The 16226-nt window shown below is 35.6% G+C and overlaps 3 protein-coding genes across 3 annotated transcripts in view; 1 reads left to right on the plus strand and 2 right to left on the minus strand.

Moving 5' to 3' along the window:
- Positions 1-346: 346 nt before the first annotated feature.
- On the minus strand, positions 347-3182 carry COX5A (Cytochrome c oxidase subunit 5A). The gene is made up of 2 exons (XM_074101895.1): positions 2970-3182; positions 347-835 (listed from the first exon to the last, which is right to left on the minus strand). The coding sequence occupies exons 1-2, from the start codon at positions 3104-3106 to the stop codon at positions 514-516; spliced, it is 459 nt and encodes a 152-aa protein (XP_073957996.1). The 5' UTR covers positions 3107-3182; the 3' UTR covers positions 347-513.
- Positions 3183-3483: 301 nt separating this feature from the next.
- JMJD6 (Bifunctional arginine demethylase and lysyl-hydroxylase PSR) lies at positions 3484-5733 on the minus strand. Its single transcript, XM_074101896.1, has 3 exons — positions 5554-5733; positions 4294-4997; positions 3484-4111 (listed from the first exon to the last, which is right to left on the minus strand). The coding sequence occupies exons 1-3, from the start codon at positions 5624-5626 to the stop codon at positions 3725-3727; spliced, it is 1164 nt and encodes a 387-aa protein (XP_073957997.1). The 5' UTR covers positions 5627-5733; the 3' UTR covers positions 3484-3724.
- A 2965-nt stretch (positions 5734-8698) lies between these two features.
- The window catches only part of LOC141437618 (kinesin-like protein Klp10A), a 59072-nt gene continuing 51544 nt past the window's right edge, over positions 8699-16226 (plus strand). Inside the window, exon 1 of the mRNA XM_074101068.1 lies at positions 8699-9138. Within this exon, the coding sequence (XP_073957169.1) occupies positions 9078-9138 (61 nt within the window). The 5' untranslated portion in view covers positions 8699-9077. The remainder of the gene's footprint in view (positions 9139-16226) is intronic.

Here is a 16226-nt window from a genome sequence, read left to right on the forward strand (position 1 = left end):
TGGGCATTCTGCAATTTAGGTATTTTGAGACCAAGAAGTCTTGAGATCTGGGAATATTGATAAAAAGGTAAAATGCAATTTAGAAGTTATAAGCCCAAAGCAATTCTGCTATTTTCAAGAGGTCTGGCATAAGAGTAAAATTTTGTGGAGGATGGAGGATAACACCTCCGCGTCTTCTCAGATGGAAGTCACTGGAAGTTTACTAATATCATCATCTACATCCAAGCTAATTCAGACACAGTGAAATAATGACTGCATATTGTTTATTATCAATTTGAGATATTCACATAATGATTGAAAAACAAGGGGATATAAAAACAATCATATAAAAATGAAACAACAAACATATTCCTCTAATGTTTTATACATTAGACAATAAGCATGTCGATTTAATATGATGCTGGGCAACAATACTTGCAGCGAAGCAGAACTTCTCACAATTTTATTAAAGTAAAATTCGACAACAAAACTATTATACAAATTCCTCTACATCTTAATTTGATAAGTTCGGCCTTACATCTCATAAACACTTTCTAAAGCTAACTCTGGTTTGTCATAGCCAAGCTCCTCGGGGGTATCTATGCCCAGCTCTGTGAGTGTTGGTTTAATTTCTTGGATGATGTATGGGTAGATTTCGCCAACTTTGGGGCCGCACTTGTCCTTACATGCCTCAATGAACCTAACAGCGAGCGCGTAGTCGTTCACTCGCCGGCACGCGTGTAGGGCGGCTTTGATGATTTTTGGATCAGGGACAAGGTCCATACCGCACAGGTCGTTCATACCCTTGCGGATTTCCCACCCGTCAATGTCCGTCCTGTTGAAGAATGCTTCATATCTGAAAAAGTGGAAAATACAAATGTTATTTCAGTTTTTTTTTGAGGAGCAGGAACCCTTACCTAAACAGTAGTAATTAATAGAACACATGAGTTTGTTACTCATATAACAATAATTTCAGAAATTTCACTAGCTATCTTGTAATCAGTAATCAGCCATTAATTTGCTCAAATGTGGTACAAAGAAGATGGTTCACATTCAATTTGTTGTGAACAACAGCTGAAAACAGGTTGTGAACATTAAATTTATTCAAAAACTACTAAATCACCATTCTTAGCAACAGATGTTTTCCTATAATGGCTACTTTAATAGCCTGTTTAATGGATACACTTGTTGAGACTAAGCTTGCTTTGGAAAAATTTAAAAACAGACAAATTTATGTCAAAAATGTATTAACCCTTAATAAGGCCCCATTTATTGGACCATACTACCACAGAATCGAATACATACCTGGCAAAGGATATTTTTAAAGCTAGTAGTATTTTCAATAATTACAATGAACATTGTAACTTATTACTAAAACAATAAGGTTGAATTTCCAAATCAACACATGTGGTCGCTAAATCACCTCTACCTTATTAAGGGTTAAAATTTTGATTCAAGAATGTAAGAATAAAACTGAAGGAGAACTAAGAATGAAACTGCATTCATGAATAATGCGATTCATAAGACATGGAATGATGATTATAAAATATGATTATATGTTAAGATAAATAAATATTTTGCAAGCCCCTATGATGGTACCCAACACATTTAATGGCTTATTAATTGATCAAATAAACAAGAACCTTTTGAAGAGTGAGGCCCCTCAGACCAGCACAAGCGATAGGCTGTTCTGCCCAGACCTAGCTACTCCACTGTTCCGGGGCACCTAGACCCTAGGCTGATAACCATAGACCTCTATTACTATAGACATACCTCTGACAAATTGACTTGAACTTGTTTATCATTATCATACTATGTGTGTGCATGTGTGTTTGTTCTTTCACATTAAAACAGCTCAAGAGATGGATTAAATGTTTTCTGCACACAGGATTTTTTTTTCTCAATCTCTACTGTTACCTCTAAAGACATAATTGCATGGGTGTTCTTCATTATAAAATAAATGAAGAGAATGAATGATGTAATCTCTGGAAATTCCAACTGATATTCAGTAAAATACTGAAAATTAGAGGGAAAGCAGTGGGTTCTGAACTTCCTTCTGTTATCATATTGTAATTGGTCTCTCAGAAACTGAGCTACACACATGCACACAATGCGAGGCATAGGTAGTTGCAAAAGCCAGATTTAATGATTCACTCGGCTGAAGCTGCAGTTGAAGGCTAATACTATGATTATAAATTTGAATGTATGTTTGTTTGTAACACGTCGTTCCTGGTTAAGGTCTTCAGCTGATTGTTATGAAATTTTTTAAGCATACAAAAATCTTCCATGGGTGCATGATAAACCAATTCTTTGCAGATAAAGTCACAGGCTACATCTAGTACCAAATAAAGTGGAAAAGTTGGACAAAAATGTACATAATATGACTAAGAAATGTGGTACAAGCTCAGTCTGATAGAATATGCTACACATTGAACATAATAAGAGGCCTCAAGAAAATTTTACTCATTAATTTAACTATTGCGCACCCTAGGGATTTAAATCAGAAACCTTTAGCCTATATCATAGACTTAAAGAGTTTGCTTTCACGCCTGCCTACTGGTCAGACCCCATGGTGCACGAAGGAATGACCACTACGTTTCATTCCGAGTTACAGGTTACTCCTTATCTAATCCATAATTTAACTCGATAAAATAACATGATAATAAAAAGCACAAATACTTTTCGAGTTTATACTCTTTTCTTGAAAAAATATTGTCATCTGCACTGTAGTTTAGTATCAGCAACATAAATTTGATTATAGTTATAAACATGAGGAAAATGACTGACATAACTTGAGTCGTAATGGATTCTTATCTGCAGTGGAATCAAAGGACGTAGTGGTCAAATTACAAGAATACTGATAATTCAAAAAGTAAAAGATACTAACTTAAAGATTTTATTACTTCATAAGAGAAAATTTACAGGATAACAACAAGATTTCCCGAGTTTTCAGTTACATAACTCAATATTCACGTCAATGAAAAACTAACCTGCAATCAAATTCTTCGTCGGACTCGACGGGGCCCCCGTGCGCCCTACGCACTTGAGCAATTGCACTGACCCTCACTGTTGGAGCCAAAGACCTTTTTAGGACATTGGCCAAATTCCCGGTTACTGATCTCAGCATTTTGATCCGAAGTTTCACAGGAACTTTGGCAAGGATAACAAATGGCTGCCGAAAACCATAGACTAAAATCAGCCTGCCAGTTTTGATCTGACGTTTCGTAGGGCTGCAATTCTATCGACTACGGCGCTCTATAATGTCGATAAAAAATATTTTTTTACCTGTATTGAAGTTTTCTTTATGTTATTATCGTAGAAAGTAAAAAAAACTCACAAATTCGTCACACCTTGAAATATATCTATTCATCATATACGAGTAAGTTTTACTTTATTGCCCAATTTGTAAATAAATATCTTATTGCCTTGAAATGAAATCTCCAAGTCAAAAGTCGCCTTAACTTCTAGGTTCCGTATCTTCATAGTTTAAATAAGACGATACAGTAAAATTCGTCTGATGCGGCATTAATACTTTATTCATAAAGAATATTATGTCTTCTGTTAACAAAATGATATTTTGTTCGTAATTATAAAACAACAAGTAAACATATTAGTTAGATAGATACGTCTAGTAATACAAAACAAAGGCAGGCTTAATCACTAACATTCACTAAATAATGGATGACCTGGCTGTTTGGTGCTCATGGTTTCCTACAAGGTGTACAATAATAAGGCTTTGTGGTGTTCACATTTTCCTTCGCTTCTTCTTTTTGTGTGCTGAAATGCTTTCCTGTCCACTGTCTTCTTCACTGGAGCTATTGGAGGAACTACTATCACTATCACTGCTCGATGAACTGCTGTTGGAAGAGCTGTCGGATGCCACTCCAGTACCCTGACTAAGATCCATGCTGCTGGCAATCTTATACAACTCTGGCTCTTTAGCCTCAAGAACTTTGACCCACTTTTTCGACAGTTTGGGACGCCCGCGGACAGTCTTGTGCCAGACTACAGGGAAATTTGTGCGACTGCAAAAGTTCTGCGTGACAGCCACAGTGTCGTCCATGTTGAGTACAACATGCCACCAGCCACCTGGCACAAACACTGTTTCACCAGGCTTTTGAAGAATTTCAACCTGAAATCATAGTATTTATTGTATAAAAATGATGTATGAATTTTATAGTTAAAATTGTATGTATGGGAGTTTTTAAAAGTTACGACAAGATTTAGGTGGTTAAAAAAATGATGACAGACGAATTTTTTCTATACAGTAAAATACTACAGTAAAAATTATCTCGAAGATAAAAATCAACTTACAGGCTTGAATTCCTTCGGCCAAGTATCTAGCTGGGTTTTAGGGTAAATAAGCTTGAACCAAGTTATAGCTTCATCCCTCTGCTTGCCCCCCATAGCTCCTGTCACCTTTATCAGGTCCCTCGGGGTATGGGTGGGGAACAAACACCATCTCTTGTGCCCAAACACCAACGCATTCCAGGCACTTGTGCCCAGTGGGTCAATATGGATGCCAGTTCCAGACCTCTGTGGCCCCATCACAAACCAGCGGTAAGGGGGCCTTCTCTCCTCCCCACAATACTTGAACAAATCATCCCTAAAATATCTAGGAATCTCATAATCTTCAAGGAGTTTTTTCCTTCTCAGATGCTCCCCAAAACTACTATCAAAAATATAAAGCGGACTATCATCAGTCGTTGTCCTTGCATATTCTACGTAATACTTCATTTTCATCTTAACGCTATAACCCTCATTGTCTTCTCCACACTTGAATTTTTGGTTCCGATACTTTTTGGCTAGTCTATCTAATGTCCACTTTTGGTTTGCTTTCCAGTTGGTCTGTACATTGGTTATTACTACAGGTTTATATATCTTTTCATATTTGTCTATAAATTCTTGCGGTGAGACCTCTGTTTCACTAATTCTGTCTACATTGTCGTTACATTTTAGAAATTCTTCAAAATTTGCAGCATACTTGCAGGCTGTCCACTGGTACTTATCTGCTAATTCTGTGGATGCACAAAGTTAGGTTATCATATCAGTAACTACCTGAAATCATAAGGCAATATTCTCTTAAGACAGTAGTGATTACTCCATTCATGTGTTTGTGGTCAGTATAACCAGTGTTTGACAAATGCCCTCTATTAGTTCTTAGTACAATAGAATCCATAAGACAGATATCGAGATATGCAGACAATATAAATTAACATGATATAAGGCAATAGATTCCATACAATAAATCATTGACAAATGGCATACTTATAAATAATTGGCATAGAAAGAAACTATAATTTTGTACTAAAAGTTTTCTGAATGTTGTCTAGATCAAGGTCAGAGTAATTAGGACTGTCGATACGCCGTTCCCGTACTTTATGCCACGCTATCCTGAAGATCATTCTAGAAATATTACAACCAATTGTTAAGAATATTGCATTCTGGAAGAACACATCGGCCTTCAATCATTAGTTATGAAAATAAAAACACATAAATAACAGTAAAATAACACGTAGGCTTATTACCAGGAACTGAAAACTGTTCTCAAAACAGGAAAAATTTTGTACTCACCAGGTCGAGCTTTCCTTTTCACTTCTTTGATGCGTTTCTTAGCTTTATGCGACAATTTGTGCTCGATTTCCATGTTGTTGGTATATTTCCTGAATTTTTTGATAAATTTGCCGCAGAAGTCCTTGTGCTAAATTGTTGCTTCACACATTGACAGCGTTGCTACCTCTCAAACAGTGTTGCCATGTCTCTGGCACAAAAGTAGCCACAAATCACAATAGCTTAGACATTGACAGAATATATAATAGCACTAACGTACACAAAGCAGTCGGGTGCGTAACGCGATGTATGTCGGCCGCACGGCACTATACTTGGTTTGGATAGGTGTTTAACTAAATGTAAGCAAACTTCAGCTGCCAGATTTGATACATTCAAGGATTTAAAACATTTTACTTATCTATCATTGTAATGCAAACTAGACTAGTGTATTTCATACAGAAATGTAAATGTTTAGATAGTTTAATGGGGGAATTTCAATGTTTAAGACGCCAATTGACGTTGTTTTGTTTACATTTAGTTAAATACCTATCGAAACCAAGTACAAGTTCGGGAGCAATCGTTTTGCTAAATGGTAATCGGTCCCATATATATTTGGAAAAAAAATCAAAAGGAGGATTTAAAAGGGGTAGGAAAACAGGGGATGATTGATTGTTCACTCGCTGATTGTAAAAGAGAGTAGTCCGATTTTGATAATTTTTTTTTGGATACCTAGAAGTTCGTATGATATAAATTTGGAAAAAAAATCCTACCCTAAAGTTATAAAATAAAAACTTTTACTTAAACAAAAAAATAAACCATCGAAAAAACTGAAAAGCAAAAAATAATAAACTCTTTTTATTTAACCTTAATCTAGGTACCAGTTTGAAGTCGGTGCCTCAGCACTTGCCAGCAGGACTGGACTTATAGTCATCTACTTGATGGGCTTCTATAACATCCCTGGTTAAATAAAAAGGGTTTAAGTATTATTTTTTGCTTTTTAGTTTTTATCGGTGGTTTAATTTTTTTTAATTTGTGAGTTACTTCGGAGGTACAGTACAAGTGTTACATCTGGCGTACGTACCGGCTCAGTCATGTCATTGAACGTAAGTGAGCTGAGTTAGACATGCATGAGTAAAATCTGTATTCCGAGAAGTGATCTCATTAGAGCTGCGATATCGATATCGACTTCGCTTATCAAATCGACACTAACACCATTAATGTGTTGGAGAATGATAAATACATCCAATACCAAATCGTTTAGGTATAATAATTACCAAGTTACGAAGATGCCTAGAACGTAAACTAATAATAAGCTATTAGTCTAATTTTGGAAAACCATTTCAAATTACTCCTTCTTTATTAAGTATACAGAGTTTCGGCAAGTCGTGTGCCAAATGACTAAGGTGGGTAATGGGTATGTAGGGTAGGAATACTTACAATACATACTGACGTAGATACAAACATAATAAATACTAGTGTCTGACAGAAGTTTCGGCTTCGGTTTCGGCCAGTTTCGGCCAAAGGTTCGGTTTCGGCCAAAACACAGCCGAACCTTTCGGCCGCGCCGAAACTTGCATCGTACTTTCGGGTGGCGTTCGGCTAACGGTGTGCTCAGTACAGCTGACAATACGGTGCCACTCGCCTGACTCCACCGGCCGCTGAATCACAGCTTATTATTTAAAATATTATATTATGGAACAAAAATATTCCTATATTTACCTACTCGTAAATATGAGTTAGCCTTTCGAGGCTGGCTGATTGTTTTATTTATTTAATAACATCTACAATTAAGAGGTCGCTGATTCAGTATTACAGTTCATGTTTCATTTTCACTTTTTAGGGCAGTTTAACTTACCTTGGACAAATTGTCCAATTGGGCAGGTCTAACTTCGACAATGAGGTCGCCCCATGTGCCTGTGACTAGAGTCTTCTACCAGTGTTGGCTGTCAGTGCTGATCTATGGCGCTGAGACGTGGTCCTTGATTGTTGGCCTTTTAGAGAGGCTCAGAGTCACGTAACGAGCTATGGAGAGAGCTATGCTTGGAGTTTCTTTGCGATATAGAATCCGAAATACGAAAATTCGTCAAAGAATTAAAGTCACCGATATAGCTGAAAAAATATGCAAGTTGAAGTGGCAATGGGCGGGCCACATCGCTAGAAGAACAGATAACCGATGGGGAGGAAATTCCTCGAGTGGCGACCACGAACCGGAAGACGAAGCGTTGACAGGCCTCCCACTAGGTGGGATAAGGACATCGTGAAACTTGCGAGAAACCGGTGGATGCAAGTGGCGAGTTGTCGTTTATTGTGGTGTTCTAAAAGGGGGAGGCCTTTGTTCAGCAGTGGACGTCTTCCGGCTGATGACAAAACTACATCAATCTGTAGATAACAAGACAAGTTTAGAAAATTAATAGTTTCACCAATAATTACTTATGTTATAATTATTATAAATGAACATAATTTTTTTTATACTTACAACTATATTTTAATATATAAGCGAAGCTAAAAGAAAACTGTTAATTAAAATATCGCATTGCATTTATATCAATAAGTTATTAAATTTAAATAATTATTAAAAGTAAGTTATTGGAATACAAAAAAAACAATCTAGCTTAAAATAGTTAACCTGGCATCACTACTCACTAATGTCTCTCCTTCCTTCCCAAACTAATCAAATCAACATTGACCACAGAGCAAAACCAAAGTCGATTTATTCTTTTTAATAATCGATTACACAGAAATATTGTCTTGATATTATTGAAATGAATAAATAACATAGCATAAGGCAAGAAAATCTTGATAACTCAAAAGTAATTGATCAAAGTTAATGTTACTAACATATAACACATACAGAAAATACTTAAATAAATAAATTTTATGAGAATTATGTTAAAGTATTAATTATTATCGAATTGATCGAATCGTATTTGTGATGACCTTTCCATGTTCTATTTTTGTCTATGCTTTTAGTGATGTGTATGGTGAAAGAAAAATGAGAAATTGTATCGATGAATAAACAATTAATTTTTACTAATTTAGAACTCGTAGGTAATCTACATTTCGGTAAAAAGGATTTAATGGTAAAATTAATAGCTTAAATGATTAAAAGTCTTAAAATTGTCACAACAGTATACATTATGATATGGCAATCTCTGTGGAAATACTGGCAACAATTTGCAATTTTCGACGCATTGGTGTTCTGTGTGATAATTTTGGAATTCTCTGTTATAACCGAAATAATTTAAATAACTGTAGTCTTTTTCTTTTATATTAGCATTACTTTTCACAATTTACAAATCAATTACGTTAGCTATACAATAGAAGTATTGTGATTGATTTGACTGTTGTAGTGAAACAAATTTTAAAACGTTCCAGTCTGAAGTGTGTAGCTAACTGCTCGATATAACTGTCAATCTGGGTGTAGAAATTTATTTGTAATATTCACCGGTTCTCATGTGTAATTCGCTAATGTGTTAGACTATATTTGAACACGGGTTCGTTGCGAAATAATGTTCTATGGTGTCCGTGGTGCCTAAATCAGTGCAAAAATGGATGACGGAACTGTGAAGATCCAGTCAGGGATTAACATCAACATCAAACGAACAGATGGTGAGTGCTATGGAGCTTAAAAAATCTCTTTGTAGATCTGCATTATCTCGTGGCAGTTAGTAAGTATTATTCGTCATTGTTACTCGTTCAACGGGTACGAATACGAATTCGAAGTCTTTCTCGTATGAATCATATTCCAGCTGGTCCAAGTAATGATTCAACATTAGCTCATTGGAAAGACGAGTAATTTTGTAAATAATCAGATAAGCATTTACGGCTGAAACCTTTTCCGAAGAAAGACTTTCTTAGGCCACAAAGTTTTTAGAGTCCAATCCTTTGGTTGTATTTTACTAGCACATAAATTTCAAGGTCCGCTTACAAAAAACTGCCAGTTGATTTTATTTTATTTCAAATTACCCACATATATATGCTAATAGTCCATTGTATTTTGAAATGAATTAAATCTTCACATAAATTATTCAGTTATCTATCAGTAGGTATTTTGTTTAATTAATTTTAGCAAGTCATAAATATATAAATATTTCATATTTATATTATCAAGACAAGAATACAATTGATTATTTACTACTTAATTACACATACCTATGTATTTGAGGAGATACATTGCTATATAAGCTATGATTTTGATTTCAGGACTGCAATGGGTCCGAGTGTAGCAAAGGGTAACCAATATACAAGGACTAAGAAATTTTTCTTGGCATAATAGTAACCTAACCTACTGGTTAGGTTAGCTTTGCTACACCCTAACCCTGCAATGTTATCCTTTCATATGCTTTGGCCCAGATCAGACCAAAATCTAAGGATATCTTTAGTATTTTCATCTTAATCTGTTTTATTGTTATTATTTGAAACAAAAAAGGCTAGAATTCAGGTTTTTTTTACATAACATGTTCGAAACATTAATTCTAGTAATGATGTTAAGACAAACTTTTTAAATTAAACTGTGATGAGATGATACTATTTCACAGGAATTTGCTTGAATTGTGACTTTGGAAGTGACTACCCCCAACTTATAAATTTATTTTTGTACAAAGCATTTGAACATAAATTCCAATAAAACTATATTTCAAGAAACCATTGCATTAAAAGGATGCTATTACGGTACACCTATAATTGCTGATATGGAATAAACAACCTGATCATGCAGCATGATGCTCTTATTCTCCTAACACCCAAAGCCTTTATAAAGGACTTATCAATACTTTGATGTTGAGCTCTTTCACAAGTGACAAAATTTCATGTTCGTAAAAGAAAATTTGCCTTGGGTGTTACGAGTTAAGTTACGAGGTAAGTTGTTTGTTCTGGGTTAACAATTACAGGTTAGGTTAGTAACCCAAAAAGTAAATTAAAAGTTGAAATAAATTATATTCTTATATATTTCTGTATATTGCTTTTAGTTTGGCATTGTTATAGTTTATTGTGGATGCATCATACAACAATGGTGTTTAACAAATATTTGCTTTTAGCAGTTGCAGCTGAACAAATATGAGTGAATGGAAATTTAATATTTATTAAATTACACTGATATTCAACTAAAAATTTAGTTAATGTTAAAACTTTAAAACAATATATTTTCATTATTGATTTCATAGATAATCTACATTGAATTTTGCAAATCAAAGAAATAATTTGCAATAATTTGAGTAATCTATAATATGTTTTTATTGTTGACATCAAATAAATTTAGTTTCAATTCAACACTTGCTTGAATGTAGCAAAATAAAGTCTTACAAATACCTTAGAAATTGACAGATCTATGTATCAAAAACTTTGGGAATGATAGGTTGCTTTGTCAACATCATGGGCTTGTCAGCTTGTTCAGGTCAAAAACCTATTGAATTGACCCGAGATAAACTGAGACAGTGGATCCTTATGTGATCCTTTATTTTATCTAATTGGACTAGGCACGAAGTAAACATGTTTATGAAGTTCCTGTGACCGTTTCCTGCTAAACTGGAAATTGAAAACACTTGGAACACTGTTTTTTTTAAAGTAGATTAATTTGCTTGGATAATTACAAAACCTATAGGTACATTTCTTAGTAGAATGATGACAATATTGGAAAATGAATCAAATGCTGTGTTAACAATAACAATAGTAATTTGTTAAAATATGAATCTTCATTATAACCATCTAATCTAGACACGCGATGTGATAGTGTGTCAAGCCAAGTTCAAGCTAAAAGAAACGGCGAACAGCACCATGTGTAATTTTACCCGAACCATTTGGAGCCACTTTTGACCTACCCATAACTCAAAAACTATTTCATATTCATTCATATTCATGTTCAGGTTCATTAGTGCAAATTATTACAATTATTTTATTTCACATAAACATGTAAAATTCGGCTCATTTATTAAGACTTGTGAGATACATATGATCTCAAAATTTCATAAACACACCTGACAGTTATTTAGATATTAACATCCAAAAATCGTCATTTTTATCAAACTCTAAGTACTCTAACCCATTTCTAGAAAGTTCAAATTTGGCATCCAGGTCTGTTGGATGAATACGAAGGAATAAATTAGAAACTAGTAATTTTTTTATCATATTATTATAATTTTTAAATTAAATTATTTCTGTACAAAAAGTAATGATAACTTGGCTCTCATTTCACATTTTTGTTTACATGGGATTTTATTTTCTTCTATTTGTACTAAAAGTGTCTACAAATTTGATACTTCTCTCCGTCAGAAGTTAAAATAGTTCTATGGACCAACTGTAGGTATTGTCTTGCTTTTGACATTCACAAAATTTATTTTAGATGATTAAACACTACATTATACTGTTCAAGGTACCTTTGTACAAAAGTGTGTATGATAGTTTTTTAACTATCCTTTACACCATGGTCTTCATTAATGTTGCAAAAAAAATAACCTTGGCAAATATCATGTCTCTAAATGTAGTGGTTGGGATTCCTGATTTTTATCCTGAACCGGTGGTTTTTTAATTTGGCAATATCTGGTTAAAAAAGCCCATTTCTTATTCCACAGATCCAGCTATCTGTAAACCTAATTTTATCTGAACCTGTCCTTAATGTGTAACTTTGAACATGAAACTACCGTGAGACTCACTCATGTCGAGCTAAACTCGATTTAAGACGTGAGTTATCCGGGTCATTATATTTAATATTAATGTGTAACTCATATTAAAGCGTGAATTTATAATGTTATTGTAAGAAATTAATTAGTAGGATAAGGACTATAAGCACATACATACAACCTTTTCATTGTCTAAAGTTTGACTAAACTGTTATTTGATGCAAAAGTAGTATGAATGCGCTAGCCTTTAGTGTTAGATAGAACTTTTCTAAGAAGACACATGTAAAGAGAAAACTTTTGTGTAGTCCACTAGGTAAGTGCTTTTCCGTTTTTATTTATTTGTGCACAGAATCCCGCGCTGGAAATAAGCGTGGCGCGGTATTCTGTGTGCCCTCTATCATGTTTAGGGCTTGCACTATCCGGTAACTTTTTATTATCCGATTATTTCGGATATTTGAAATCTCAGTATTCCGGATATCCGGTTATTTGAATAATTTTGAATAATTTTCCAAATATTTAAAAAAACGCTAAAACAATTTTAAATTTGTTTCATTCAGACGAATCGTGTTAATTAACATAATCACTGATTGTCTTATACGCACGTAAAAATCTTTATTTTTCACTTTAATGAGTGAATAACTTAAAACACTTTTATAACTTCTCTGTCTCCTGCTTGTGTTATTTTTGCCTTACGGACCAAGAGCCACGACAGCCAGCCCTTTCGTTATATTTTTAAAGGCTGAAAGTTTTTTTTTATGCAAGGTTGTTAATTTTTAATATAACTGAAAACCGGAAAGCACTTTGCTCAGAAATACTCCCAGACCGAAGTAGCATTCGATTCATCATGTCAGCCGAAAGACGTCCACTGCTGGACTTAGGCCTCGCCAAGGCCTCTCCACTCAGACCAGTCTTGTGCTTTCCGCATCCAACGAATTCAGCGATCTTAACCAGGTCGTCGCTCCATCTTATTTGGAGGCCTACCGACGGCTCGTCTCCCCGCTCCGCGGAACGACATTCGAGAACCTTCTAACCCCATTGCCATCAGTCCTGCGAGCACGCAACTGCTACTTCAGTTTCGCCATTCTTCGGGCTATTCGGTAACCTTAGTTCTACTGCGGATATCATCATTTCTACTCTAACCCGTAGAGAAACCCGAGCATAGACCTTCCATAGCCCTTTGAGTGACTTTGACTTCCTAATGAGGCCCATCGTTGTTCGCCCACGTCTCAGATCCGTATGTCATCACTGGCAACACACCACTGGTCAAAGAATTTGATCAAACACTGCGGTAATTTGGCCGAAAAGACACTGCAAAGCTTCCCGAATGCTGCCCAGCCGAGTCGGATTCGACGAGTTGATCTCTTTCTCGAAGTTAGACCTACCTAACGGATCGTTTGTCCCCAGGTATATATAGTCGTCAACAACTTCGAGCGCAGAGCCTCCGACTATTACGGGAGCTGGCACAACATTAGACATGACTTTCGTCTTGTCCATGTTTATTTTTAAGCTAACTCGGTCGGAAAACAACTCTGCTGAGGTCAGCGAGCATAGCACTGAGGTCTCCATAGTCTCAGCCATGACTACAATTATCGTCGGCGAATCGAAGGTGAGTAAAGTACTCCCCATTATTGTTAATGCCTCGTCCTTTCCAGTCTAGAACCTTAAAAATCATCTCCATCCAGCGGTGAACAGTTTCGGAGAGATCACATCTCCTTGTCTGACTCCCCGCTGCAAAGGGAATAGGCTCGTGCTCGTCCTTGTAGTCGGACTATAACGAAGGATTATAACGATACTATAACGAAGGTCTGGCTCTTGCGGCCTCTTGCTCTATTATAAGAATAAATAACACAATACAATACAAAGCGTATTGTATTGAACACCAAAAAAAACATTCATTGTTAAAATGAAATCAGAATATAAAGTTACGGTAGAGACGAGAAAACAGGGGGTCTAATCGCTAAAAAGCGATCTTTCTTCTTCTACCTTCTTATTCGACCTGACGATGTATTAACATAGAATCAAGAAAAAAGGTGATCAAAGCAGGTGTGTGTAATGTAAGGTAAAAAATATATTGAAGATGAAAAAATACATAAAATATAATAATATTAATCAAATAAAACACATCATTACTTACATACACATTTTACCAAAAATTCATCATTGACACACCATGTCTACCAAACAAGATGTTAAGAATGAACCTAACTAATAAGTATTGCATGTAAAACCTTCCTAATACAAAAATAAATGTATCTGTGTGTATGCATACACTACACTAACCTCTCACAATGCGCGAGCGCGCGCTTAATATCAGATATTCGAATTATCCAAATTAATCCGGATAATGAAGAGCTTCCTTATCCGGATTTTAAAATGGGCGGATATCCGGATAATATGGATATCTCGGTTATCCGGATTGGGCAAGCCCTAATCATGTTAGCTCGAATATTACAACCGGTACCGCCTCCGCGCCGCGCCGCACCGCTCCGCCTCCGCCGTCAGTGTGTTTCTAGCTTAAGGCTGATTATCATATAGTCTTATAAATAATATTAGTTTTTAATATTTTAGCCATGCATTAACATTGTTACCTTGCTTCTTCGCTACAAAGCAAGCAAGATACTATCTTGCTAGCTCTGTAGCGGTGGTTTTAGTGGAGAAGCTAGGTGAAAATACTGTAGTTCATTAAAGATTATATTCACAAAATTCAGCCTATAATAACCTAATGCGCTCAACTGAAGGGGAACGGAACGGGAAATAAGGCCAATTTCAAAAGTTATCTTTGACCATTTCCTTTCGCCATCTGAGTTCTCAAAAAAAAAAAAACTACCAGACTGAATTAACAAAGTTTATTAACTATTTTAGAGTATCCAAAATTGACGCATTACAATCCGCCAGTACTTCGTTTATTTATAAATAATGGTTGCCACGGGGCCTTGCCGCGCGCGGCCATATACGGCGCGCCGCGGATTGCTCGCTTTTGTACGCAAACCTGCGCTCCTTGGAAAAAATGTGGATGTGGAAGACGCGCGCCAAAACCATTTTCGTATTTATTTCATGGTTGTTTATTGCAAAATCTACATAATTATTTTAAATTATCACAATAAGAAAATTAACAATTTTATTAAAACGATTTTTTACGTTACCAATGCCTTACACTAAGAACTAGAGAAAAAATTGTTCGTCACAAAAAAATAGCAAATGAGATTTAAGAGCACATTGGCATAGATCAGTGTCACAAAATGGCCAATACTTCAATAGAACCATCGGCTGATAAAGTATACCTAGTAGTCAAAGGTAGATGAGAACAATAAACAAACAGCACATCATTCATAACGATAACCCGAGAACACTGAAATTTCAAATCCATACCATCAGCATTTTCAGTGTACACAAACGTCAACAATACGTCCGATGTAGATCATTGAATCGTATGATATACACAAAGGGCCACTGGCGCTGGCATGTGCAGGAAGCTGCTATTAGAGTCAGTGTAAACGGCAATAATACACAAGGCCGTGATACCGCGGGCTGGTTCAAGGGGAATGGGAGATGGGATAGGTAATTAACCTTCAATTGTTTATATCGAAGATAAAAGCATTGAGCAACGCGAGCTCCCAGACAACGTGACTATGAATGAAACAAGCAGAATCTTAACAAAATTTTGCTACTTCATTGGTCTGCGAGAGTTCGTGCCTAAAGATGACAATGACAAGATGTATTAATTCGAGACTTCCTATTAACCTTCGGGTGGCCAAATTGGGAAATACAAGTATTTATGCGTCTACATTCAATGGAGAAGAGGTCCGATGTTGTCAGAGACATGCAGCCGGTATATTTTTAAAAATTTTATTCGTTAAGGATTAAAGGAATGCACAAAGTAAACTAACGACTACAATGCTGTCAGTGAAATAGCTCATTGTCTTTATTTTGTTGTAGGTACAGCTACATAGAGTTAGTAATGTCATGATGTTAAAAAGTTCGTCATTGGCTTTTTTAAAATGCGGGAACAAATTCCATGCAGGGATGGGGAGGTGGTAATAATAATAAGAATAGGATACTTTTAAAGTTTCTAATGATGCGACG

Source organism: Choristoneura fumiferana, chromosome 18 (assembly GCF_025370935.1).
Source record: "Choristoneura fumiferana chromosome 18, NRCan_CFum_1, whole genome shotgun sequence".
Taxonomy (NCBI): domain Eukaryota; kingdom Metazoa; phylum Arthropoda; class Insecta; order Lepidoptera; family Tortricidae; genus Choristoneura; species Choristoneura fumiferana.